Source organism: Marmota monax, unplaced genomic scaffold, assembly GCF_021218885.2.
Source record: "Marmota monax isolate L192 unplaced genomic scaffold, Marmota_monax_Labrador192_F-V1.1 WCK01_AAM20220418_F8-fsc00160, whole genome shotgun sequence".
Classification (NCBI taxonomy): Eukaryota; Metazoa; Chordata; class Mammalia; order Rodentia; family Sciuridae; genus Marmota; species Marmota monax.
This window is the reverse complement of record NW_026694183.1, coordinates 3,686,069-3,713,005: the sequence shown is the minus strand read 5'-3', so window position 1 is coordinate 3,713,005 and position 26,937 is coordinate 3,686,069. Positions and strand designations below refer to the sequence as shown.

The window sequence follows — 26,937 nt, the reverse complement described above, 5'->3', positions numbered from 1 at the left end:
GTACATTGTGTAAAACACACCTCTGTTTAAAAACAGAAACAAAAAAAAACAAAGAAACAAAGAAAAAAAAAAAAGTGAGAAGAGGGGTGTTGCCTGACACTTTTCCGCTTCTTTACTGTCTGGCTTTTCATATCTGCCTATGGCACTCTGATGGCTTCAATGTTGGTCTGGGTGACAAACATGGAGAAATCTGCTCCCCACAAATGGGGAGCCATAGGACCTCACAGACCCCCCCTCAAAGGGGCTGGGGACCCCAGGGGTCCTGGAATCACATATTCAAAGCACTGCCTGAGCATGGTCTCCCAGCTAAGTGAGTGCAGAATAAGCAATAGAAGCCACCCTGCCAGCCCCAAGCCTACCCCCACCCCAGCCCTTGGCTGCTCCAGCCACAGGTGGAACTCACCTCTCCGTTGAGGTAGATGAGGTCAAAGGCGTACAGACACACCTGCACCTGGATCTCCGAGGGGTCTACCTCCTGGTTGGGGCAGAACAGAGACGATGAGTGGGCGAGGTGAGACAGGCAGGCCGCGTCCCTTCCCACTGGCCATGGCCAGGACACACCAGTCACCTACACTCTCCCCTTCCCCCTGCTGCAGCTGCACCTGAGAAGGCAGGTCCTGAGTCAAGATGGCTCTTAGCAAACCCCAGCAGCCTCATTTCCCTTCATGTTTGCTCTCCCAGTCTCCTCTGCAGCTAATGGTGGTGACATCAGACAATTCTGACCATTCTGTGGTAAAGGGAAAGCCTGGGGGACCTTCCAGGACAGATCTACTTTCATTCTAAAACAAGTAAGATACAGAAAAAGGGTCTTTCCCCTCTTCCTAACTGGGATGCTGGGGTAGAACATGATGGCTGGAACTATGGCAGTCACTTTACCAAAGGCTAACAGGACTGCATTCAGCCCCCTCAGGACAGTGACAGTGTGAGGAGGGGCCACGGCAGGTGGCGGGGGCAGGCTGATGCTACCTTGCGTTTGCGAGTGGTGAGCACTTGGAATGGCTGAATTTGCTTCTTTTCTCGGTCCCAAGCCACAGCTTCCGTGTCCAGGATGAAGGACGTGACTGATGGGAGTTTAATCTGAGGAGTGAAGGAAGATTCAGAACTTGTGAGACACAGGAGATGAGTTCAAGAAACAGACACAGGGAAACAAATGGCCTTTCCTTCCAAAGCACTCCACCGACTGCTGCCAACCCGAGACGTGAACACTGGCCCCTTCTGACTTCCCACTGAGCAGAACTAACTTCTCTAAGACTATGGAGTCCCACAACTGGATGCCCAGGAGCCTGTCATCTCCCATTTCCTCTCTATCACTCAATCCCTAGGAATCTGTGACTTCCCCTGAAATCTAAGCCACCTCTTCCTACTTCTCTGCCCTGTCCTGGGGGGTCCCCTCGTGCACCCCATCAATCTACTCTCCTTGCAGCAGACAAGGGATTGTGGCAAACCCTGAATCGGATCATCATTCAAACCTGCTGTGGGGACTCTCCTCCGTCATCCCTGGTTCTCCCCAGCACACCTGGCCCATGGGCCAGAACATCAGCCTCTCCAGTTCTCAAATGGGCTGTGCCTGTCCCACCATGCTCTCTGCACGGGCTGGTCCTTCTGGGATGCCTGCCCCCACCCTTCTCCTGTCCTGCCCGTGGCATTCCTGGGAAGCCTTCTTCTCCCTTGGTAACAACTCCAGGGGGTGCCTTTCACCTGCACACTGGGACTGTGTGACCAGTCTGTTTCTTACATCAGCTAACAGCATGCTGGATCTTTTCTTCAGAGCTTTGATCTCCCTATGGAATCACAGAGCCAGAGCATAGACCCTGACAAAGGTCTGCCCGCCTGCCTGTGAGGACAGAAGCTTGGGCCAGGGCCATCCATGCTACACCTGGGCTCAGCAAAGGCCTGGTGCAGAGCAGGCCCCCAGTAACACCTGCTCAGTGAGCAAGAGGCCATGGACTGCACAATGCCATTGTTGGGAAGCTCCAGAGGCAAAGCCAGCCTGGGAGACAGAAGCACCACGGGGGCTGCCTCTGGCAGAGGGGCAGGCCCAGACACCAAGCCTCGAGGAAACTCTTTGGCTGATGAGATGCGGCCATGTTTTCTACACTGACTGCGATGCTGGTCACATGGGTGTGTGCGTGTTGACATGCGCCAGGAAACATCGCCCGGTGCTCAGCACTGAGACTCCACTGGGTACGTGGAGGTGCTACTGCCTTCACTGCCTGTAACAGGGAGCATCCCCAACTGTGCTTTCTGCTCACTGAAGAAACAACTTCCTCTCTGATCAGGGGCAGGCGAGGGGAGGTGCTCCTCAATGGGGGGGCTGCCGAGACAGGCTTCAGACGTCCTCTGGGTACAGAGGACCCCCTGCTTCCAGGCCCAGCACTGCCACATCTCTGGGCTCACAATCTGAGACTCCAGGCTGAGCTCCAGGCTGGCTCGCTGCCCACTCCTCCCAAGCCTTCCCGCCTTCCTGCTGGAGAGACAGGCTGTAGAGCTCCTATTCCCAGACCTCTGCTGCATTAGGGTAGCCATGGCACCCAGTGCTGGCCAGTGGTGGGGGAAGAGTCCCATGAAGTGACAACCTTCTCAGAGGAACAGCAGAGGCTGAACCCCTTCTGTCTCTCTGGAAGTGTAATAGTTATTGGGGAGAGACCCCCCAGGTCCTGCTGGCCTGCATGGGCCCAGGGCTCTGCATCACCCCTGCAGCCCTGCAGAGCACAGGTGGGTGCCCACCTTGGGGATGCGGCTGATGATGTCGGGGTACTTTCCCGTGTTATCTTCTTGATTCCTGCTGAAAATCTTCACCTCCCCGCCTTCCAGAAGGTGAATCTGCCATCAAGGGGTGAGAAGAGAAACCTCAGCCCAGCCTAGCCCAGCCCACGCAGCCCCTCTCTTCTCCTCACACCCCACGTCCCCGGCAGAGGTTCAGCAGCTCTGAGGAACCAAGATGGAGACCTGAGCGAATCGTCTCCTTGGCACTTCCTGCCCATGTCACCACCCCCAGTCCTACTCTGCTGCTGCAGGCACGTCTCCCTGGCTGCAAGTGCACACACTGGTCTGAAGATCATTATGCCTGCCCCCTGGTTTCTGTTCTGTTTTTTAATTTGGTACTAGGGATTGAACCCAGGATGCTTAACTACTGAGCCACATCCCAGCCCTCGTTATATTCTATTTAGGGACTACAGCCTTGCTAAATTGCTGAGCCTGGCTTTGAACTTGTGATCCTCCTGCCTCAGCCTCCTGAGCCACTGGGATTACAGGCATGTGCCACAGCGCCTGGCCCCTGGTTTCTACTGTTGGTTATTTATTTTAAGTCACCACCCCATGCAGGGCTACACACAAGCCATCTCACAAGTGTTGGCTCAGGTAGTAGTTATGTATTTAAAATCACGACCCCTCTGTAAGTTATTCTTGTTTTCTCAATGTTACTTGTAAGATCTACCTGTCACACTGTGTCTATGGAATCTCCTGCTCATAACAGCCTCAGAGTTCCATAGACATCACCTGCCTCGCATGCCCCACATCCTTATGTGGTGAACACAGAAATGGACCCAGACCCCACCAGGACAAGAGAGCCATGACACACCCACACTGAAAGCCAAGACCAATGGCACCTGTGGGTCACAGGACATGCACATATCAGAGCACAAAGGGTCACATAGGAACCTCCAGAATGGCCTCATACATAGCATCCCCAAGCGGAGCAGGTATCATGGACCTCCCTATCGCAGGTCAGGACTTGTATGGACTACCCTCCGACAAGCTAGTGTGTGCTGGGGGTTACCACACCCACTGCGGAGAGGAAACCAGAGCCCAAAGGCAAGCAAGGCACAGGCAGCTCACGAGAGGCTGGCTCTGTGCTCAGGCCAGGTGCTTCCTTTCAGAGCCAGGGCTGTGCCCACCCCTACCTGTGCCCTCTGCCCGTCATACTTGTACTCGCAGGTGAAGGCTGCCTCCTCAAAGCGTTTCAGGACCTCGCTGACGCCCCGAGTGGGATGCGCCAACATCGGTTTCAGGGGAACCCCTGGGACGGGGGGAGAGCATGTTAGGGAAGTCTGGGGCAGAGGAAGGGTGGGGAGTTCCTGAATCAGAGTGGGTGGGGGGGAGGTGGCCAAATGCCCAGGATTGTTTTCCCCTGAGTGCTGCAGAACAAACAAAGCCTCCACATTTCTGAAGGGCCCCCACTTGAGATGGTACCTGTCAGTCTCCCTGGCAATTGGGAAAGGTGACTAGAAAACAAACAGAGCACGTGCCCAATGTCTGGCCACAGCCTTAAAAGCAACATAGCTGCCTCCCCTCCATCTGGCACGAAGACATGATAACTCACACCTGTCAGAGCACCAATCTCAGAATGGCAGAGGGACAAAATAGAAGGATCATGGGGCTCTGGATGACCCCAGGAGCACAGCCAGGAACCCTCCCTGGCCACCTGCCTTGTTCTAGACACTCATGTGTGGGACAGATTCTATCTGGACAACCCACTGTCTTCTGGGCTACCTTAGTAGCTTTACCACACACTGGCTATCCAGAAGGGGAGGCAAGAAGGGGGTCTCAGGACCAGGGAGCAGGACTGAGTCCTGGTGGGGACAAAGGGGACTCTAGGTCTTCAGTAGGCACCTGGCAGGGCCCCTTGCACTTGCCCTGCAAAGGGTGGTCTGCACCCAGCCTCCAGGACCCATGGGTGGTACCTGGGCTCAGCCTGCAGTGCTCCGGGAGATGCTCCAGGCCATGTTCCAGCAGCACAGGGACAATTCGATCCAGGTCAGGCACCTCACTGGGGTAGGGTGAGAACAGTATGGAGGAGTCTTTCTAGAACCTGCACAACTTGAAAACTGCTGTGTGGCTGCACATGCTGCAGGCAGGGCCTCAGCCCTGCTCAGACCTGAGATCAGGAACACTTCTGCCCATCTCTATGACCATGTCCCGGCTTCCCTGCCACCCTGTGTCCTCCCTCAGTCACTAAAGTCACCACCTCCCTTTGTCACCCCCCACCCCCTCCGTGAAGCTGGCAATTCTCTACACAGCTGCACAGGGAGACCAATCAAGTTAAACCCAGCTTCTCAGGACCAGGCGCCACCTGCAAAGACCCTGACTTCAATGGTCAGGGCCTGAGCTCACAAGTTGGTGGAGCCGGTGCCTGACCAGGAGAGATCAGGGGTTTGGTCACAGCCGTACACCCAGCCCCAGGGCCATGGCCAAGAGAGAGTGTCCTGGGAGCGTGTGTGGAACTGTTTACAGCCTTCCTGCCTGACACAATCACTGTTTTGCTGTCACTAGCCCTAGGCCAGCTGCTGGCTGAGGCCCTTCCACATGGTTTGCTCTGGGGCCTCACCACCATGTTCTGTGACAATCACAACCTCTCAATACAGGTCAGTCTCCAGCCTCTCCCAGGTCTTTCAGGACCTTTTCTGTGAAGCGTGGCCAGAACTCAGGCCTCCTGACACCTGCTGTCCTCACTCCAGGTCAGCATCTCAGTCTCCCTGGTCACCACCCTTCACATTTGCCACCTTCCTGATCTTCATCACCACTTTATCCCCATCACCACTTCTTGCTCTCTGGGACTCCTGCTGCACCCAAGGCCCCTGGATCTCACCAGAACGTCTGCTTCAGAATCAGGCATTGCTCCTCCAGCCACGTCTTCCTGGCCTCTGCTGTCCTGCCCTTCCCAGCATCCACCACAGCAGGGGGATATTCTAGGAAAAGAGCCAGCAGGAAAACAGACAGTGGTTTACTGCTAGGTGAGGAATGCAGGTGCAGGCGCCTGGGCACTCTTCTAAGGCGAAAAGGGGCTGGAGCTGTGGGGGCTGTGAGGGTCGGGTGGGGCACGGGCTTCTGAGGAGAAGGAAGACCACTAATACCAAAAATGGGCAGGAAGAGGAGCCAATGGAGCTCACCTTGGCCCGGGGGTGTGAGGCTCACAGCCTGGGCAAGGGCGGCCAGCACTGACTGCTCTGCGAGTCCAAGGCGCAACCGTCCACTCAGGGACCTGGAAAGAGGCCAGCAGGGTGTGCAATGGCTGGTTCCCTCCCAATCTAGTGTGCCTATTTCTGCCTCCTTGGCTGGAAGCTGGTTTAACCCCCATACCTACATCCCCTGTCCACGGGAGCAAGGAAACCAGGGTTGCCCTGGGAGAACACTTGGCACGATTTTGCTCCTCACAGCAAACTCATGGCTCTGTGCTCACAGCCCCATCAGGCCAGGGTAGATGTCACTGATAAACCAGGGCAGGCCTGGCCAAGAACCCAAGGTCCTTTTCCAGCAGTACCACGGAGGAAGGGGACAGTCTGTGAGAGGAAACCTGGGCTGCTCTCCTATGCCCTCAGGGTCTGGCTCTTGTTCCAGCTTTTCCCACCTGAAGAAGGCCACAAGCCGCCAGGCCTCCCACCTTCACCTGCCAGGTGCACGCCCCCTCGGCCCTACCCGCTCACCTGGCGATGAACCGGGCTTCCGAGTGGCGGCAGGCCACAAAGAGGCCTTTGATGATGTCCATCTTCTTGGCCATGGACTGGAGCAGGTGGGGAAAGATGAGAGTGCCTGGTGGTCACGGGGGAATCCCTGTCCTCCCCATTCCACAGCCTCTGGCTGTCCTCCCTCTCCGCCCAGCAGTGTGTCCTCATCCCTAGACTCCAGCAGCAGGAGCCTTCCAGCCACCCGCTTGGCCTGAGGTGCCCGGATGTCCTGCACAGGGTGAGCCGCCTGCCCCACTCACAGCACTGCCGGCCAGCCGGGCGATGTCGCGGAACTTGGCGAAGACCCCAGAGGTGGTAAGGGGTGGTGGCGGCAGCATGAGCCTCTGGGTGCTGCGGCTGCTCTCAGCCACAAGCCCCACATCGCCCTTCTCGGCCACCTCAGCCCGCACAGTCTCCAACTGCCGACCTTGGAGGGGAGAAGGCAGGCAGTGCTGAGGGGACACATGTCCACACAGCTGCCACTGCTGGTGGCAGGATGTGTCCTCTGGCTCCACATGCTGGGCACGTTCCTGGACACCCCCATGGCAATGTTCCGCCCACTGGTGGGGAAAGCTCTTGAAACTTGTCTCCATCATGTCAGGGTAAGAAGCCCGAGATCTGCTCACAGCAAAGGCCAGCAGCTGGGTGCACCAGGCCTAGTCAGGGACGGCTGAGTGGGCACCCTTGTGCAGATGGCGGGAGGAGACCCCAGGGCAGAGGCCAAGGGACCCCATTTCTAGTTGGCACTATGTCTCATGGCAGCAAACATGAGCCTTTTCCTTTTTGTGTCTTTTGATGTTACCAATTTGTATGTGGGACATCCCTTAGTCTTATTGTCCAGAGTTGGGCCCCAAGGACACCCCTAGAGGTAAGAGGAGGCTAGGAGGATGGAGACACCAATCATCATGACAGATGACCAACAACCCGGTCCCAGAGACCCTGTGGCACAGCCTTCCTAGTCTGCACTGAATGCAGAGATGAGGCCACCTACAACCCCACCCTTCAAAGGTGATATGGGGACTGGGCCCCTCTCAAGGTCCTCCCTTCCTGGCTTCACCTTCAACTCCTATCAGCCCTCATGTCCTTCTGCCCTTCCCACGTCTCCCTCTGAGCTCCTCTCCTGTTGGTCCCTCCACAACCCCCTCACCTGTGGCCTGGGCCACTGCTTTAAGGAGGACGCTGTCACCAATGCCAAGCTCCAGGCCCTGCTGGGGTGGCCCAAGGCGGTTGAGACTGAGATAGAGGACAGGTAGGAGGTCTGGAGGTGACAGGGCCACTACGGAGCGTAGCAAGTTGCTCAGCGTCTCCACCATCCGGAGCCTGGAGGAGGGGACAGGGTCACACTTGCCTCTTCAAGGTCAAGGAAAGCGTGGGAGGGTTCGGGGATGTATCAGAAAGAACAGGAAAAGCTGAGAGAAGCCGCTGTGTGAGCTGGAGCCACCAGCACCACCCCAAGTAGCTGCTGGAGGAGCAATCTGGCTGACGGTGACAGTGATGATGAGGGCGGCAAGCACACCCAGAGTAAAAGCCTCCCTTGCAGAGGGCACTAGGGCTGGCACTAGGGTGTCCCCAGGCCTGGGGGCTCTGTGAGAGAAATGCCCTCACAATATAACCCAACTTCCTTGAGACCCAACTTCCTTCCACTAACCATGAGGCATGGAAGCAAGAATGAAGTCACTTTTGGTGACTTAAGTCCACTGAAAATGGCCAGTTTCAGCCGTTTCTGTCCCAAGGTGGAGCATGTTTCCCAACCTCACAACTCTGAGCTGGTCCTATATCTTGCTCTGACAATAGAATGAGGCAGAAATGCTACCATGTGTCTCCAGAGGCTGGGCCTCAAGAGGACCTGGAGGCGCCCTGTGACAGGCCTGTGCACCCATGTCACACATGTGAGGGAGAGAAGAGAGGGCAGAGAAGTGGGCAGCAGGAGGCAGTGTCCACTGTCATACAGGGGACAGCAGATGAGCTGTCCATTGGCCACTGCCCCACTCAGGCCTGATAATTACCGAGCAGAAACCTCCTCAATCTTCTCGAATGTGCGGGCCACAGCCAGATAAGGGACCCTGGAAGGAAGAGAGGTGAGAGCCGCTGGGATGGCCCCAGGTGCTTCAGCACCGCCCCCTCACTCGCCAACACAGGGGCATGAAGCTGTTCTGCTCACTGCCCACTGTCCCTTCCACACTGCCGACTGTGCCCCAGGACAGGAGGGAGAATGGTCAGTCCTCCACGAGGCCCTGGTTGGAGACCCCACGGTCTAGGAAGGCGAAGCCTCACTTCTGGCCTGGTTTCCAGCAGGCGTCCTCAATGGGGTGGTAGTTGTTCTTGGCAGGATTGTAGCTAGTCGGATCCAGAGGTCTGTGGGGGCAAAAAGGAGACTGAACTGGATGGACCTCTGAGCCAGAGACGCCAATCCTCCAACGAGTGTTTCCTAAGAGCCAACTAGGTGCCCGGCAGGCTGGGCCCAAGGGCAGTAACCCTGCACCCTTTTGCCTCCTAATTCCGTCTCCTGCTACTGCCCCTTCTGCCTACTCTCCTCCAGGCACAGGGCTCCTCACTACCCATAGATATCCACAGCTGTCACCTCAGGACCTCTGCACCTGCTTTCGCTCTGCCTGGAACCTTCTTCCCCTTGGCTCACTCCCTCATCTCCTTCAGGTCTTTTACACAAATTTCACATTCCCCAGCAGGACCCTCTGGACCTCTCCACTGACCCTTGTGGCCACTCCTCCCAGCTGCTTCCCCTGGTCCTTCCCTACCCTTCTTCACAGACTTATTGTCACGGGACACACTTTGCTCACTTGCTATTTATACCCTGCTATTATCTGGGTCTCGAACGTCCCCCAAAGGCTTGCTGGAAGCTTGATGCCCAGTATTCAATGTGCTGAGATGCACTCCTGGAAGTGACTGGACCTCAAGGGCAGAGCAGCACTAGCCCCAAGGGAAAGAGCACATATCCTTAGTGCTGGGGACACACACTGGCACTGGCTCTGACAGTGGGAGGAGGGAAGAGCAAGCATCTGGCTTCCCTGAGCAGGTGAGAGAGGAGGAGCCTAAGGGCACCCTGCTGGGCAGAGTGGGCTGGGGCAGTGCTCTAGGCAGGGGCCTGCACGTTCAGAAGCAGGGAGAGTTGGCTGGAATGCGGTGCTGGGGGAGCAAGGAGAAGCCTGGCCCTGTCTGGAGCCGGGAATGTGGCCCAGGCAATCTTCAAGGGCCGGAAGGAACCCAGTGCTTATGCTGGGTGCTGGGGAACCACAGAGGGGTTCTGAGCAGGCAAGGATGGGGTCTGATCTTGGTACTTGATAGGGTATTTATCTGTCCACCCTCCAACTGATCATTCAACAAATCTTCCATGAAGCCTCCTATCTATGAGGTATCACAGATGGGCCTAGGTATCTTCTTTTCCAAGAATTAACAATTACAATGACGTGATTGCTTAACCCTTCATTGTCCTAATGAAGGCATTAAGGGGTCCAGGACAGGGAGGGATGGCTCTCTATGGTCTAACTCCATTCACAGGCCACCAAGATTGCAGAGGAAACCTGCCTGCTGCTACAAAGGCACCCTCCAAATACACCGAGTCTAGTGCAACTGGAACAGAGGGGAAAGCAGGAGACAGAGGTGGGGGTCGTGGCCAAGGGATTAGATCTTTTTTTCCTGGGGACACAGGAAGCCATGTGAGGCAGGGTCAATTACAGGTATCACAAAGATGCTCCCAGGCCCTGTGGGGGTCAAACTGAGGATGGCAAACTGGAGGCTGGAGGTCAGAGAAGAGGCTGGGCAGGGTGGGCCCACTCCACCCTCAACTCTTTTTTGAGCCTGTGAGCTAAGAATGGCTTTGCAAAGGGGGCCACATGTGGCCAGCAAAGCCCAAGACATCTATTACCTAAGGATCTCCAGAGAAGAAAAACAACTGCCAAGCCCTGCAAGAGGAGAAAGCGGAGCCAAGCATGGGCCATGGAATGGAGAAGAGGGAACATGCCCAGGAGAGGTTGGTGAGACCGAACGCCGACTCACCCCTTGGCCTCGTCCTTTCCCAGAGCACTCGACTCCTCTTCTTTCACTTCTATTTTGACCGCCGGCTTCCGGGGGGCTAGGAATGAAGGCAGGAACAATAGGTCTTTTCTCCTGATGGCCCCCACCTCCCATCTTTCTGCACCCAGCATCACTCTGACATTTGGGGTAGTTACTCAGGGTAGCAATCACTCAGAGCAATGGGTGATAAGCCAAGAGACGAGTCAGACTTTCTAAACAGATAGGACTCTCAGAGGGACAGACAGACACACCCACCTCCTGCCTGCACAGTCCAGGGACAAGAGGGGAAGAGACACTCACTGAAGAAACTGCTGAGCGTCCTGGGGGCTCTGGGAGGAGGCTTGCTCTGGTCCTCTTCCTGTGGCTCCTGTCGGCTGACTGCCTTGGGTGCCTCAGGTGCCGCAGTGCCTTTTGTCTTTGCTGGAGTCTCCGCTTCTAAGAAAAAGAGGGCAGAAGACGATACCCACTGTATCCACCTGTTTCCACTTCCGTTGCCCTCCTGACCCCCAGGTCATTCTGCCTGGTGGGGAAATGTAGAGAATTCTTCCACTTTCCCTTCCACAGCCCAGGCTCTGAGCCTCTGGGGCCTGGTGTTACTCCTCAGTGCTGACCACTACAATCAAAGCAGTTAGCCTGAAATCAGAGGCCCAGGATGGCAGCAAAAAGAAATCACAATAGTATTGGAAGAAAAGATTCTCCCTTCTCCTGCAGTTGCAGGAAACCCTATTTGGTGTGGTATCTCTAAAACTGTCCCTACAGTGCTGTCTCTAATGTGGGGCTCAGGGACACTGGCTGCAAGAGCTATCCCATAGCCTGTGGGGTGAGCCCAACTTCTGGACCCAGCTTATATGGCCCACTGAATAAATCATTGCTCAATGAATCCATTTAATTGGCACCTATGACCCCTAAAAGCTGTAAATACTGGTGATTGGTTCTTTCCTCTTTTCTCACAGGTCTGGGGAAAACTAAAAAAAAAAAAAAAAAAAACACCCAATGATCATAATAATGCATCTGATTCTCCCAGATCTTACATATACACAACAAACTGAAGAATCCACACCTTGAGTAAATTAACCAACCCTCAGACTCCATCCCCAAAATCAGAGCGATGGGCCTGGGGGAAGAGGATGAAGAACTCACTAAGGGGCTTTGGAGGGTCAGGGGGTGTGCTGGGGTGCTCGCCTTCAGCTTCTTCCTTTGTCTTTACCACTTCAGCCTCTGTGGGACTTTCTCTTGGGGTGTCTGCTTCTGATGGATGACAGAAAAGTCAGAGAGCAAAACTCGACTCTGATGCCCCAGGTGCTCCACTCAAGACACTCTGTTCCACTGTTCGTTCTTGTACCAATCAAGTGCAGCCGCCCTCCACATCTGTGGGTTCTACATCTGTGAATTCAACTAATAAAAATATTTTCAAAAAGTGCATCTATATTGGGGCCTGGGGTTGTAGCTCAGTGATACAGCGCTTGCCTAGAACACGTAAGACGTTCTATCCTCAGCACCTCATAAAAATATAAATAAATAAAATGAAGTTGTAAAAAAAAATTTTAAAAAGTGCATCTATACTGAACATGTACTAACTTATTTTTCTTGTCACTGTTGCCTGAGAATCCAGTGTCAAGTGTTTCCATGGTGTTTACGTTATGCTAAGCATATGAACAATCTTGAGATGATTTACACTGTATGATAAGAAGGGTGCAGGTCAGGCGTAATACTGTGCCATTTTACGTAAGGGACTTGAGCACCCTGGATTTTGGTGTCTGCGGGTTTCCTGTAACCAGTACCCAAGACACCAAGGGAAGACTGGGTCTGCAAAGTGTGGGAAGTTGTCAGGGCCTGCTCCTGGTCAACCATGAGCAGCAGGGACTTCTGAGGAAATCCAATCTCATTGTTCACCTTTGCAGTTGAAAAACAAATGCAAATATTTTCTCATAAACTATTCCTTGAGTATTACCTCAAAATAGAAATTTAAAAGGGTTCAAAATGCATATGATAGCTTGTGATACACAAAAAATAAAATTTTTGAAAACTGACAAAAAAGGCATACCTCTAAGATAACATAAAAACTGCAAACTGGGAAAAATATGCCTTACAGAAAGGTTACTGACCTCCCATCCCTGGACACCCACAATGGCCAAAACTGCCTAATTTACAATAAAATTTATTACTGACTAGAAAATGCCGATAGAAAATCCAATTTCCACCAAATTCGGATCTCCAAATTATTGGAGAATCTGAGCACAATAAAGAAATGAAACCCTGGCTGTGGCAAAGGCTGCAACTGGTGGAGCCTACTCCAGGTCCCCAGTGGTCAACGGGCAGGTCTTCACTGCTGCTTCTATGTGGAGGGAACTCCCTGAGGAGCAGCAGGCAGTTCCCATTCCCAGAGGAAACCCAGCGACACCTGCTGGATGCTCTAGGAACTACTAGCTTGGCCTCTTTAGTTTTCAGTATCATTAGTTGGTCCAATGTATCAGGGGTTCTGCATCCTGGATTTAATGAACCAGAGATCAAAAATACTTGAGAAAAATTTTATGTGCTTCATACAAGGAATATATTCAATCAACAAAATATATAAAAAAAATATTCAAAGATACCTATGGTGGCACACACTGGTAATTCCAGCAGCTCTGGAGGCTGAAGTAGGAGGACCATGAGTTCAAAGCTAGCCTCAGCAAAAAGCCAGGCGCTGAGTGAGACCCTGTCTCTAAATAAAATACAAAATAGGGCTGGGATATGGCTAAGTGGTCAAGCGCCTGTGAGTTCAATTTCGTACAATAAAAAAAAAAAAAAAAAAAAAAAAACCCTCAACATCTCTAGCAATTAGAGAAATGCAAATAAAAACTATATTAAGATTTCATCTCACTCCAGAATGGCAATCATCAAGAATACAGGCAACAATAAAAGTTGGTGAGGATGTGAGGAAAAAGGTACACTCATACATTGCTGGTGGGACTGCAAATTGGTACAACCACTATGGAAAGCAGTATGGAGATTCCTCAGAAAACTCAAAATGGAACTACCATTTGACCCAGCTATCCCATTCCTCAGTTTGTACCCAAAGGACTTAAAATCAGCACACTATAGTGATGCAGCCATGCCAATGTTTACAGCAGCTCAATTCACAATAGCTAAACTATGGAACTAAACTAGGTATCCTGCAATAGATGAACGGATAAAGAAAATGTGATTATATATATATACAGTGAAATATTACTCAGCCTTAAAGAAGAATGAAATTATGGCATTTGCTGGTAAATGGATGGAGTTGAAGAATATCATGCTAAGAGAAATAAGCCAATCCCAAAAAACCAAAGGCTGATTGTTTTCTCTAATATGTGGATGCTAATTCACAACAAGGGGGTCACTATAGAAGAATAGTGTTATCTTAGATTAGGTAAAGGGGAGCGAAGTGAAGGGAGGGGAGGGGACCTGGGGATAGGAAGGATAGTAGAACGAAACAGATAGTATTACTTTATATACATACATACATATACATACACACTTGTATGTTCAACAACAAAATATATATGAACATAAATTCATTTATATATATATATATATATATATATATATATATACACACACACACACACCCATAAATACACTCTACTGTCACGTATAACTACTAAAAACAATTAAAAAAATTAAAAAGTACTGTGTCTGTGCTCAACATGTACAGACATTTTTCTTATTGTCATTTCCTAAAAAGCAGTGTAACAACTATTTATACAGCATTTACATTGTATCTGGTATGTAGGTCCTATGCAAAGGCCACACCATTTTATGTAAGAGGCTTGTACATTTGCAAATTTTGGTACCCAAGGGAGGTCCAGGAACCAACCTTCTCAGATATGAAGGGTCAACTGTGTGAGATCATATTCCTCTCAATGAAAATGCATCTCTGCACATTTGGGTCTTTGCTGGTTGCTATTATAAAAATCAAACTAGCCAGGTGTGGTGATGCACACTTACAATCCAAGGAACTCAGGAGTCTTAGGCAAGAGGAACACAAATTCAAGGTCAGCCTCTACAACTTAGTGAGACCTTACCTCAAAATAAAAAGGCTGGGGATGTGGCTCGAGTCTTGAGTTCAATTCCCAGTCACAACAACAACAAAAAAATCAAGTACTGTGCAGAGACCAATGTGGGATAGGAAATGAGGACAGTTTTATACTATACTCCAGTCTGAGATGCTGTATAGTAGCCAGGGTACCTCTTATTAGTAATGACTGCAGTTAAAAAGAAAACAGTGTTTTCTTTCAACGTTTTTATCTTAGTAGTTGTTCAGACAACCACTGAATAATGGAACTCCTAAGGGACTGCCAGAGGGGCAATATCTTAAAATTACTGAGAAACTAAGTGCACTGTGAACCAAGCAAGTTTGGGAACCTCTACTTTATGGTAAAATGTTCAAGGAAAAAGAAATATTTTCCATAAAATTAATATTAGAACACTAGACAACAATGGAAACTATGAATGAATTAGTACTGAGTTAACAGGACCAAAGAGTATTCCAAATGATTCTTAGAGCAAAGTTCTTGTGCTGTGTGAAATTCCGACTGACATGCTTGGATTCCTGGATACAGGCACCAAATCAGTGACTTCCTGCAGTCCTCCCTGCCCTCCAGACCCCACCATGCGTGTGAGTAGACACACCCACACAGTGCTCTCACCTCCTGGGACCTCACCTTCATCTGCCTTCCTCCTCTTGGCTTCTCTTTCCATGTCTTCACTCTGCTCTTCCAGGACATCTTGCATTGACCGTTTCGGGAGCTGCTTCCGAGCTGGGAAGGCAGAGGGCTCAGTGTGGCTGAACTTGCTGGCCTGTCTCTACCTTTGAGGGATCACATCCCACTGACAGGGCCCTGGGAAGGTCTGGACCCCTTCCCTTCTGCACTTGCCCACAGCCACTGCCCTAGTGCAGGCCTCACCCTTCCAGTCCTTGAACAGATCCCTTGGACTCTTTGTGCTTCCCTCTTCAGCACTTGGAAATGATCCCAACAAGTAAACAGACTCAGATGACATGCTTGGCTTGGGTACCTGACTCCAACAGGTGCTCTCAGCACCCTACCCGCCATCCCTGTGGTTTTACTATCTCCATATGTTCCAAATGGCTTTTGGGAACCTCAGAAGTCCAGAAGTGGCAGGGAATCCACAGGCCATGGGTGTGGCCTTGCCCCAGTGACTGATGGGAACTGGTACATGACCACCCAGCTCCCTTGAACCTGGGGGTGACTCTGAAGCCCACATATATGCTGTTCCCAGGTGTCATACAGAATTAAGCTCCAGTTGTCTACCGCAGTAATTGACCTAGTAATACAGGTCCAGTGGCTGCTGACCTTCCCAGTCATCCCTGTGGATGGCCCCTCCCCAAGAAACACCTTGCACTTGAACATCGCCTCAGCGCTACAGAGGCTGCTTCTTTGGGACCCCAAACACATACAACTCGCAGTGAAGCACTCACTCAAAGGCCGCCACAGGTGTCTTCAAGTTCAGGGCCCATCTAGACCACTGCATCAGCTCCTCCCTGGTCTCCCGGCCCCCAGGGTCTCCTGGCCCCCAGGGTCTCCTTCATACAGAAGGACCTTCATCAGCCATGCCAGTGCTGCTCCTCCCTGCTCAGGACCCTGCCAGACCCCACTCTCCATTTTCCCAGGATAGGGTCTCCTGATGTCCACTCACCCTCCTGAGTCTTTCTCCTCCTGAACTCATTCCTCCACACCACACACTCTGCTTTCTCTTACAGATAAACCTGTGGTGTTCCAAACCCACCAGGCCTTCCCCGTGCAGATTCCTGTCTGTAACATTCTCCACCTGCCTTTTCTCAGCACGGCCAGCCCTATCCCATCCGCTAAGACTCAGCTCAGCTGTCGCCTCCTCTGGGCCGGCTGAATTCTGAGCTCCCAGCATGCTCTTTGGTACAGCACTATCCAGGGAGATGGTCAAAGAACAGATACGCGACCTTAAACTTCAGAGCAGCCATTTAAAAAAAAAAAAAAAAAAACTTAGTTTCACCACTTATTTTACTAAACTCAATACATCCAAAATGCAATCCCAACATGCGCAATAATAGACTATCAACATTCTTTTTTTAAGCTAAGTTTTCAAAACTGGATGCCTTGATTGCACATCACAACTTGGACACAAAACTTAGCAGAAATATTTATGTGATTTTAGGTCTCATAAAATTTATAGTGGCAACAGTAGATCCACACACCCAAGTTGTTGCTAAAACACTGCAAAGTCTTCACTAACTGATCCTAGAATGGCTAATCATCCCTTATCCAAAATGCTTGGGACCAGAGGCGCCTCAGATTTGAGTTTTCATCTTTTACTATTTGCATAAACTTTACCAGTTGAACTGATTTGATGCTCAAATGTTTCTGATTTCACAGAATTTGAATTTTGGATTAGGGATACTTGACTCATACTGGCTTCCAAACGTTAATCTAATCAAAATGGCTCAACATTATACTTCAGCCCTTTGGTCACCCTGCCCTCACTCCAGTGCACAGCAGGCCACAGGCACAGCAGGCTCAAGTTTCCTGCGTCAGGTGTGCATCTCCCCTTTCCTTCCCCTCCCCTCAGGACAAAGGCGCCCTTCCTCAGGCTGGCTGTGCAGACCTCCTCCACCTTCCACGCCAAGCCCTCAATCCTGCGCTCCCCAGACCCCAGTAGCCCCAAGGACCTGCCAATGCATGCTCTTCCCTCCTCCTTTCCCAGCTGACTCCTCTTTGCCCTTCTGGGCACAGCATGGTCAACCCGTCTTCCAGAAGTCTCCCTGAGCTCTGCAGCTTTCATCACTGCACGACCAACGTCCACTGAGGGCTCCTGTGGGCAGGGCCAGGTCCCAGCACTTTATACTAATAACCTCTAACCCCTGGACTCTTGTGCCATCACCTTTAGATCAAGTGACTAAGGCTCTGTGAAGGTAAGTCACTGCTCAAGGTCACGCAGCCAGTGAACGATGAGGCCGTGCTTTTACCACAGTGCTGAGATCAGGGCATGCTAAAAGAACGATGGCTGCCTGGCACAGAAACCCCAGCAGGGAGATAGCAGCTGAAAGGGCAGGGGCCCAGATGTCCTTACCTGTGAGACGCTTTGGGATCCTCGATGGGGAGGTGTCTGCAAGGGAGGTGTTGGAGATGGAGGGGCTATTCCCAGAAGACAGGGCAGGACTGGGAGGAGAGCCTTGGGGGGAGTCTTGCACAGGCTTCTGGGAAGGAAAAGAAAAAGTTCTAGATGAGGGGAGGCAGGAGGAACCACCTGGTGATCTCAGCTCCCAACATCTGAGAGCAGCTGGGGCTGTGCCTACCCTCCTTCCTGGCCCACAGTCCTGGCCTCAGTCCAGGCACCTGTCCCACCTGGGCCATCTCTCCATTTGCTCGCATAGCTTTTTGGTGCCAGATTCTCCCCACCAAAAACCCATTAACAATGCTATTTAAGCAGTAGAATTTGCCGTTCAGCTTTGCACAGAAGAATCCACATCTCCAGCCTCCTTCCCGCTGGCTGGTCATGAGCCAAAGGACTGCATTTGGTGGCCTGCCGTGCTGACGCCCACAGCTCTGTGTTCCAGGGCATAACCAGAGCACCTGCCCTGCTCTAAGGGAATGTCCCAGGTCCACAAGCAAATGGGAATTAGGGTTCTGGTGCAAACGGACAGGCTGATGGGGACCTACCTGGCCACTGGGTGGGGTGAGGGCTTCATCCTCCTCTTCTCCCTCACTGCTCAGGACCCGGGCCACCTTCCTCCCTGGCCTCTTCACTGGTGAGTCACTCTCGGGCAGCACTCCATTCCGCTCCTTCAGTGCCACTCTGGAAAACAGGGCCATGTGGGCCTTAGACAGTGTGGCAGCACTACCCCCAAAGCTCTAGCTGTCTCACTGTACTTCTCCTTTCTGCCTTCCAAGCTCTCAGGGGACACTTTCTAGGTGCCTCCTGGGCACTCACTCCCTATCATCCACTCACCCCTCTGTCCCAGGACTCCAGAGGCCCCTTAGTGCCCGACTGTGATGAGCCAGCCACAAGCTGTGTGTGAGCTGTGAGCATTTTGAGCGCACAAAGCGGACAGGACTGATGCTGCTGCTCTGGCTGGGCTGTGCACGTAGGTGTTGCTCACTCTGCCTTTGATCATCACACAGCATGAGAGATGGGTGTGGCCTTCCAAGATGCCAGTCAACCTGCTGACGGCAAGACCTCACAAAGCTAAACTCAAGACCTCACAAAGCTAAACCTCTGAAACCTGACCCTTTGCCTCATTTGAATGGCTTCTCCCCAATAAAACCTGGGTTTGAGGCATGCTCTTTCTTTCTTGCTTACCTCCCCCTGTGGGAGCTGTAGCTGAGGAGTGGTTAATGAACCCAAAGAAAAGGTACTTTCTGTGTCTGTGTCCCCAAATTCACTTGGAGTGATCCTGACCAGTTTAGTCATATGTCATGACACCTGCCCTGTGACGGGCCATACTGAGAGGCAAGGGCAGGGCTGGCTTTCAACATCCCCTGGAAGATAGTCTCTCTTATTCAACACAAGCCCCTGAGTTTCTGTAAGGCTCATGGCCACCCAACCAAGGACTCTCCCCAGCTATCCCTGCAGCTAGGTATGGGAAAGTGACAAGTTCTAACCAACAGGATACAGGTGGCACAGAAGAGGCAAACAACTTGCTCCTTACTGCCAGCCCCCTACTCTGCTACACCCCGGAACTGACCTGCCCACTCACTGACAATGCAGATGAGGGTATCAGCCTGAGCCCTCAGGACAGCCTGGGGTACTGGGCCACCCACCTGCTCTACACTGACCACAGCTCAGGTCTCCTACAAGAGAAGGGTAACATGTACTTTAAGTAACTCATAGTGACTCTGGTTAGTGTTAAAGCAGCCCAACCTCCCTGACATGATCCAGATCTGTGAAGGTGACAGACACGGTCCACCACAATGCAGGGGCCATGCATGCTGATGGAGGTCATGCAGGCACTAAGAACATGGCCTTTGCCTCCAAGCTTCTGCACACAGAGCTCACAGACTGAACAGAGAGCCCAGCATTTATACCGCCAAGTCCCTGCTTACCATTGTGGACACTCACTTTATGGAACACCGTGTCAAAGAATGCTGTAGACTCATATGCAATGCCAAGAGACCTCTCTATGGCTTTTTTAATGAGGGAAAAAATAAAATCGGCTGTGAGCCCATGAGAGGGATGGTCATCCATCTTGTTCACCACTGAACTCACAGGGTCTAGAACACACCAGATACTCAATAGCTATTTTCTGAACGGTGAATGTGGAAATGTAAAGAAAAATTAGTGTTTGCCAATAATATGCAAGCAGTATGCATATACAATAGCCCTACTTTGATATTTTAAAACATACTAAAGGCATTTGTATGTCGCCAATCTATTACAACAGGCATCATGCCAGCTATTCAAGTGAGCAGACAGTTCCTGTTACTACGGGGGGATGCTTATTCACCCAAGGAGTATTTACTGAGTGCCTACTACATGCCAATAACTGTGTCAGATGTATTACCTCAAACTGGGAAGTGAACACTGGAAGAAGTTTAAATTTTTGCTTTGTCTACTTCTCTGAGTTGATGTTTTTATAATTGCCACGTGTAACTCCACATGTGGCTATCTCCTCCCTGTACCACAGACTTATTACAACCAATTGGAAACAACCAAAACACCCAGCAGTAGGGGCATGCTTAACAATTTCTATAGACCGTCAATAAAATGGAGCACAAGTAGAGGGTGAAAGGATTAAGGTGCACCTATGCTCCTGAGCAGAAAAAACCTCTGTCACGATGCTAACTAAAGGCGCAAGTTAATGAAGTGTACACAGATGCACACCAGTATAATTTGGTTTTTCAAATTAAATAAACCAAGTGTGAATATAACTACAGCAATGTGTACATTGAAGGGCCAGATCTGAAAATCCAAGATGTTGGAAAAAATTCATTATTTGATACTGGCCACTTATTGAGTACCTTTTATGAATGAAGCATCGTTCTACAAAATGCACATCTGTTCACTCATGGAATCCAACAGCCTGGTGTAGATTAGATATTCTTTCACAGTGAAGAAATTGGGGCACAGGAAGTAAACCTACCCAGGGTCCCAAATGAGGGACAGGAACTAAATCTGGCTCAAGTACATGCTCTAGCAAGCTGACTGGCCCAAGGGTGGTCATGTGACCCAGGCAAGGACTTCCCTAAGACCATGACCTTGTAGGAAAAGCCTAGTCTAGAATGAAGCCAAGACATGTAGAAACAGAGCCCTGAAGACAAATCTGAGGGCCTGGATCCAGCTGTGCATGAAATTGGACCTGCCTTATGACTTCCAGCTACATGAGTAAAAAATTTTCCTTTTGGAGTCGTAGATATTTTGAATGAGATTTATAACACTTGCAACTCAGAGAACCATGACCACTGAGGGAAGAGCCCACATCCTGGTCCCTATACATACTTTGGAGGGGGCTCCGTCTCTCTGCTGCTGTTGGTTGTCTCTTTCTCAGGTTTCTTTGCTTTACCCTCTTTTGTGGGGTAGAAAAATGACCTAGAAGAACACAAGGGGGGAAAATGGGAAATGATAACAGCACCAATACCCCTCCTATCTGTGCTGCGCCCTACAACTTCTGATACCATTTCCAACCCAGCACAGATTTTTTTTTTTTAACCTAAAAAGGAAAGGGAGAAAAAGAAAAGAAAGGAAGGAAGAAAGAAAAGGAAGCAAAGCAAGAGAACATAAAGCAATTGAAGGTGTTGTCAACCCAGGACCGACTATCCCCAAATTCCTCATCACATGGAAAAAATGCAACCTGGAATCCATGTGAGCCACTGACTCCCAGATTCTCCAGCAGCTGTCCAGGTCTGGGTCTGTCTAGCATCCATTTCCTGCTTCTGGTAACAGCCCCTCCATTTTCCTCTTGGGATGTCTTCCCCCAGAATTCTCTCAGCTCACATGATAAAAGTAGGGCTGACCTTTCACCTACAGCCGCACACTGACACACACCCCAGGCTTGGCCAATCATGCATCGCATGCCTGTGGCCACAGTGGCTGCTCAGGATGTAGCCCCTGAAACTTGACTATATATTGTTGGAACAGCTGGGAGAGAAAAATTCTCTTTCCTCTGGGATTGTTAATACAGGACAAGCGTGCCTTGTAACAATATCATCAAAGATTGCAGAGCTGAACAAGAGACAGGGTCCGAGTGACAAAGCTTTGGCAAATGGATCCCATTAAGCCTAAGACCATTTACTCGAGGTTTCACTTAGTTAAGTCATAAAGTCCCCTTTCTTTCCCAAAACCCACCTGCATTAATTACTATAGGGTTTCTCAGCCTAGCACTACTGCCATTTGAGGCCAGGCCATGTTTCACCACAGGGTTCTCCTATGGGGCTCTCTCCTATGCAGCACAGGATGCTTGGTGCATACTGACTCCAGCCCATGAGGTGCCCGTGCAGACCGCCCACCCCAAGCTGTGATAACCAGACTTTCCCTGGGGGCAACAGCACTGCTGCCTGAGGACCCTTGGGTTAGGGATTCTGCCCTGCAATCAAAAGGAGTTTTGGTTAATATACTCCTATCTCTAATACTCCCTTCCCCATTCTCCCTCCTAGCCAACTCTTGGGAATTATGACATGAAATCTACTTTTGGAGTTTTTCTAAGAAAAGGCCACATCTGGAACAAAAAGCTAGGGGTTTGGGGAACATAAGGGGGATGGCAGGGTCCTTACCTGATACTTCGCTGCATGATGGGTCTTTAAATCTCACTTCCTCTTTTTTCTCAGCTGTTTCTGAAACAGAAATCCGAAGACTTATTGAAGATACTGGTTGTGCAGAAGCCAAAACACAAAAAACCCTTCCTCAGGGGGAAAAAAAAAAAAAAAAACAAAAGAAAACCACTTTCAGAAACAGGAGTCTCCTATTCAAGAAGAAACTCCCATTTTTATGAACCAAAACGGATTTGCTAATAAGATTTATTGGTGAAGAATAAATGTACATCAGAGAAAAAGGGAAGATGTCTCCTTTATCAAATGGAGCCTGTTTCTCAACTAATTCACTGAAGACCTGAGGGGTTTTTTTTCCTTTCTTTGGAAGTTTTAAGGTTAGAGAAAAATTGGTTTTAGGTGTTATATAAAGCCCTAAATTGACTGTGAAATATAATTTATAAAATTGTACCTACTGGTCTACAAAACCCAGCTGTTGAGCAATTTTTAAGACATGTTAATAGAAATGAAGGGCAGTACACCACAGACAGTAAGAAAAGTAGAATGTATAATATGAATTGTAATGCATTCTGCTGACGTATATAATAAATTAGAATTAAAAAATAATAAAAAAGGAAGAATATGTAACATGATATAAACAAAGGAAGAGTGTGTCTTTGATTCTACATGCACAGAATGTGTCTGCTGGGAGAAAGCAATGGGCAATGCTGCGCTCTTGGGGGCCAATCTTGGGGGAAGTCACTGAGGGAGACTGTTTACTGTGTACCCTTTTGTGTGCAAGGCCACCCGAATACATTACAAAATGTCATTTTAAAACTTAAGTATTTCTAAATATAAATCTATTGCTTAATGAAATCGTAAGTCATTAGGGTTTCTATAGAGCAACCCTAAAGAAAGGTTCTTAATCTGGTGTCCACAGAATATTCCTATTACACAGGAGTCCAAGAATACAATTCAAGAGGTCTATGAAATTTGATGAAAAATAAATCATAACTTAATTTTTACCAACTTGCAAGTGGAACTGAGCCTTATCAATACTGGCAATAAAGCAAGAAGTAGCAGCAGGATCTCTGAGTGGACAGCTGGAATTACTCTAGCACCCTGGATAACGCTCTGTCGGCACAGTGACACTTGCCTCATGTCTGCCCGTTTCCCACAGCCTCACCCAGTACAGTCCTGGCTCCAGGAACTCAGACTCAAATTTTGGAATCAGAAAACATATTAATTTCTAAACAGGGCTCCTTAAGGTGATTTGGGAAGCAAGAAGTGAGCCAAACTCCCTCTAGAACTGTTCACAAAGAAAAGAGATTAGGAATCAGCCACCAAAACCCTGAGGAAAGAGAAAGGCACACTGATGACTCTGATCCCTGCTGAGTGCCTCCCTGCAGGAACTTTGCATTATCTTATTCAATCTCCACAACAACCCTAATATCAATAAGGAAACTGAGGTACAGAGAGGTACACGGACTCAATCTAGACCAAGTACTTTCCACCCAGACCTGCCTTCTCCACAGCTCACCTCTCAACCACAGGCTGAGGTGCAAGGGAGGAAGGAAGAGCTGGCCACTGACCTGGAGGCTAACTCAACATCTGACAAATTGGTTACATTCCCAACCAATACTCAAGTCAGCTCTTAAAGAGGTATGATCAGCCCCACTTTCCACATGAAGGTACTGAGGACAGAGGGACATAACTGGTGCTTCAGCAGGGCCTGGAACCCAGGTGTGGCTGGCTAAGAGCCCAAGCTCCTTCTTCTTTACCCTGGGGATTTTAAAAGTTGGCCTCATATTGCTGGGCTGGTGGGTGACAAGCTGGCCAACTTCACTAGAGGGTTTCCTGTCCTCGCCATCAGAATGGCAACGCCAAGAGAGACATGCATGCATGGGCCAAGTCTTGTGAGCAGAGTTCCTCTCTTCAGCACTACCTGTAATGAGAAAAGACTGGAAACTGGTGGGATATTTCATAATAAATGGGGTCCCCACAAAGGGGTGGAAGGTGGGGAGGGAGGGTGAAATGCTAGGAAGCAATACTGACCAAATTATATTGTTTATATTGGGTGCATATAAAAACATGCAATAACAAATCCTATCAATTTGTACACCTATTTGAACACAATAAAAAATGTAAAAAAAGAAACAGGGGTCCCTGAACACTGATCTAAAAACTGATGAATCCCAGACCCGAATAACTTTTCTACTTTTGGTCTCCCTCACTTCATCCAGGCTCTTTCCTCTGCAAAAAGTAGGGAAGAAAAAGAATTCACTGTCCAAGAAAGGACAGACACATGCAGGGGGAAAAATGAAGAAATGAACAAATAAGCCAATCAATGAACTCAACCAAAACCTCTCAATTCTCAGCTAAGGACTCAGTGCCTGGCATTAAACACCACTTATTCACTGATGTTGACCTTGTCTGTCTCAATTCCTGCTAACCAATGCTTTCTGTCACACCCCATTCTCCAGCGCCACATTTTCCAGCCAAATTCCTATAGAACTCAGCTCCTGCCTGCACACCTGGTAGATATACTCCGTCTTCACAGGGGCCCTGCCCCATCCTGGTGCTCCTGCCGCCCCCCCCCCCTCACTCTGTCACTTAGCTGGCAACAAACACCACAAAGCAGATTCAACCCACTGTCCACATGCTCTGTTCCTGCACCTACAGGATCCCACAGCATCCCTTGGAACTTCCGGACATTTCTCTAGCCCATCAACTCTCCTGCTCACCCACACACCGCTTTCCCAGTCAGCAACTCCCCCTCTACCCTCATTCAGCTGAGAAAATGGAAGCAGCCAGGAGAAAGGCAAGCTTCCACACCACAAGCCACCGACACAACTATAACCGAGTTGGCTCTGGCTGCCTGCCACCAGCAGTTATTGGGGGAAAGTTTATAGCAGCTCTGTCTGAGATCAATCATCAAATTCTGGCTACAACTTGAGTGTCCTTTGGGTAAAAGATGACTGGTATATATGTTAGAAAAGGCTCTTTCCCGCCTGCAGAGCAGTATTCCACTGTCTGTGTACTGAAGTTCCTTTATAGCACTGAGCCATAAAAAGCAACGAACTCTGGTTACACCTCAGGGATAAGACAAAGCAGTGGTTGCTGGGGAAAAGATGCACTGCAAAGGGGGTGCAAGGCAATTTTTAGGGGTAAAAGAACTGAAAGTTGATCATGGTAGTTACATGACTCCACTCCTACTTCAAAAATCACAGCAAAATATTCACACCAATGAGTACACTTTACTGTATGTAATACTTTTAAAGACATTTTTTAAAACCCTGGAGTTCCTGCTAACTAATGCTTTCTATCACACCCCAAATTCGTGTACTAATGAGTCTCATTGGCTGTACCTCCAAAGGACAAACCCAATCAACCATGGCTGGCCACTCCACTAAGACCCAGGTTAGGCCAGCAGGGTCCCCTCTCCTCCCATCTCGCTTAGCATAAGCTCCCAAGTTCAATCAGCCAGTCAGCGGGTAACGGGATCCCCTCCCTACCTCCGGCTTGGGGGCTCCCAAGCCTCAGCTCCTCAGGTCCTTTGCTGCAACCAAGCTGGCTGCCCACAGCTCCTACCCCCAAGACTAGGCTGTCTGCAGAATCACGTCCTAGCTTCAGGAAGCTCTGTCCTTATAAGCCACCTCCTCCCGGTGGCCTTCAGTGACTGCCCGGCCAAGGAATAGCCACCCGCTCCCCCATAGTGACATTCCCGCACTTTAATCACAGTGGGAAGCCGCAGCCCCAGGGCTCATGGGGAATAAGACAAGGAAATCAAGGAGCCCTTTCTTACATTTGACCTTCCCAACCTTCCCTCAAGCCCTCCTGCTTCTCAGGTAGGCAGAAATTGGGGTGGAAGGCAAGAAGTGGTCCTAATCCCATTTTCCAGTTCCCGCTTCGCTAACCGCCGCCCTCTCGTCCCGGAGCTTTGCTTTTTCAGATGCCAGGCCCGCTCTCCAAATGTCCCTCTTCCTTTGCCAGCTCCTTGCCCTCGCCCCTCCGCGCGTGCCGGTTCCCTCCCCAGGCTCTCCGCCAGGGCAACGGCGAGCCCCGACTCCCTGCGCTCCGGGGCCCCGCCTCTGCGGCCCACCTGTTCCGGGCCCGCTTCCTACTCCGCCCGGGCCCAGGTACACACAGGCCAGCCCTCGAACCCATTCGGCGGGCCCGAGGCCTCCACCCGGACCTCACCCTTATCCTCCCTCCTCCCCACCCCCGCCGCGCGCGTCCCGCGAACGCCGCGCGCCGAGCCAGCCGCCGGGCCTATCCCCGACCCGCAGCCCAGGGCCTCCAGGCGGCCCCGCCTCCCCGGCTCTTCCCACTGACCACGCCCGTGCGAGCCCTTCCCCGTCCCCGCCCCTAGGCAGACCCAGGGGCGCCCAGACGGCCGGGTCCTCATCCTCCGTCCCCGCCACCTGCCCTTCTCCTGCCGGCGGCCGGTAGCCTGCTGCCCGCGCGCTCCCTTCTCCACTGCGCTCTCGGCCGCCTCAGCGTCCCCGCACCCGCTCCTTGGCCTGCCACCCCAACCCGGCGAAGCCATGGGTCCGGAGCGTGCGGCACGCTCGTCGCCCCAGCCCCAGCCCCAGCCCAGTGGCCCCACTTGCCTCGCGCCGCTCCGCGCGCCGCTCCTCCGGACGCCACGCTCAGCTCGGCGCCGCGTACCCTACAGTCCCAAGTTCGCGCCACGGAATTCGCGCGCAGAACTCGGCGGGCGGGGCGGGGCGGGGCGGGGCGGGGCCGTGAGGGCGGGGCCT

The 26,937-nt window shown here is 50.9% G+C and overlaps 1 protein-coding gene across 7 annotated transcripts in view; it reads right to left on the bottom strand.

The window, feature by feature from the left end:
• Nucleotides 1-26,902, bottom strand: part of Lig1 (DNA ligase 1) — a 33,714-nt gene extending 6,812 nt beyond the window's left edge. The window contains exons 1-21 of one of the 7 annotated variants that reach the window (XM_046466305.2): nucleotides 26,788-26,902; nucleotides 22,202-22,261; nucleotides 20,931-21,020; nucleotides 18,155-18,290; nucleotides 17,565-17,691; nucleotides 15,149-15,259; nucleotides 11,616-11,723; nucleotides 10,776-10,910; nucleotides 10,458-10,533; nucleotides 8,718-8,798; nucleotides 8,450-8,506; nucleotides 7,591-7,763; nucleotides 6,704-6,870; nucleotides 6,423-6,499; nucleotides 5,889-5,980; nucleotides 5,588-5,687; nucleotides 4,683-4,768; nucleotides 3,903-4,018; nucleotides 2,728-2,823; nucleotides 967-1,077; nucleotides 404-475 (exon numbers count right to left, since the gene is read on the bottom strand). In XM_046466305.2, coding sequence (XP_046322261.1) covers nucleotides 404-475; nucleotides 967-1,077; nucleotides 2,728-2,823; nucleotides 3,903-4,018; nucleotides 4,683-4,768; nucleotides 5,588-5,687; nucleotides 5,889-5,980; nucleotides 6,423-6,499; nucleotides 6,704-6,870; nucleotides 7,591-7,763; nucleotides 8,450-8,506; nucleotides 8,718-8,798; nucleotides 10,458-10,533; nucleotides 10,776-10,910; nucleotides 11,616-11,723; nucleotides 15,149-15,259; nucleotides 17,565-17,691; nucleotides 18,155-18,290; nucleotides 20,931-21,020; nucleotides 22,202-22,218 — 2,028 coding nt within the window. In that variant the 5' untranslated portion in view covers nucleotides 22,219-22,261; nucleotides 26,788-26,902. Of the gene's footprint in view, nucleotides 1-403; nucleotides 476-966; nucleotides 1,078-2,727; nucleotides 2,824-3,902; nucleotides 4,019-4,682; nucleotides 4,769-5,587; nucleotides 5,688-5,888; nucleotides 5,981-6,422; nucleotides 6,500-6,703; nucleotides 6,871-7,590; nucleotides 7,764-8,449; nucleotides 8,507-8,717; nucleotides 8,799-10,457; nucleotides 10,534-10,775; nucleotides 10,911-11,615; nucleotides 11,724-15,148; nucleotides 15,260-17,564; nucleotides 17,692-18,154; nucleotides 18,291-20,930; nucleotides 21,021-22,201; nucleotides 22,262-25,689; nucleotides 26,217-26,276; nucleotides 26,387-26,787 lie in introns of those variants that run through there. The other 6 variants (XM_046466303.1, XM_058586087.1, XM_046466307.1 and 3 more) reach the window with 6 other exon arrangements.
• Nucleotides 26,903-26,937: the final 35 nt, after the last annotated feature.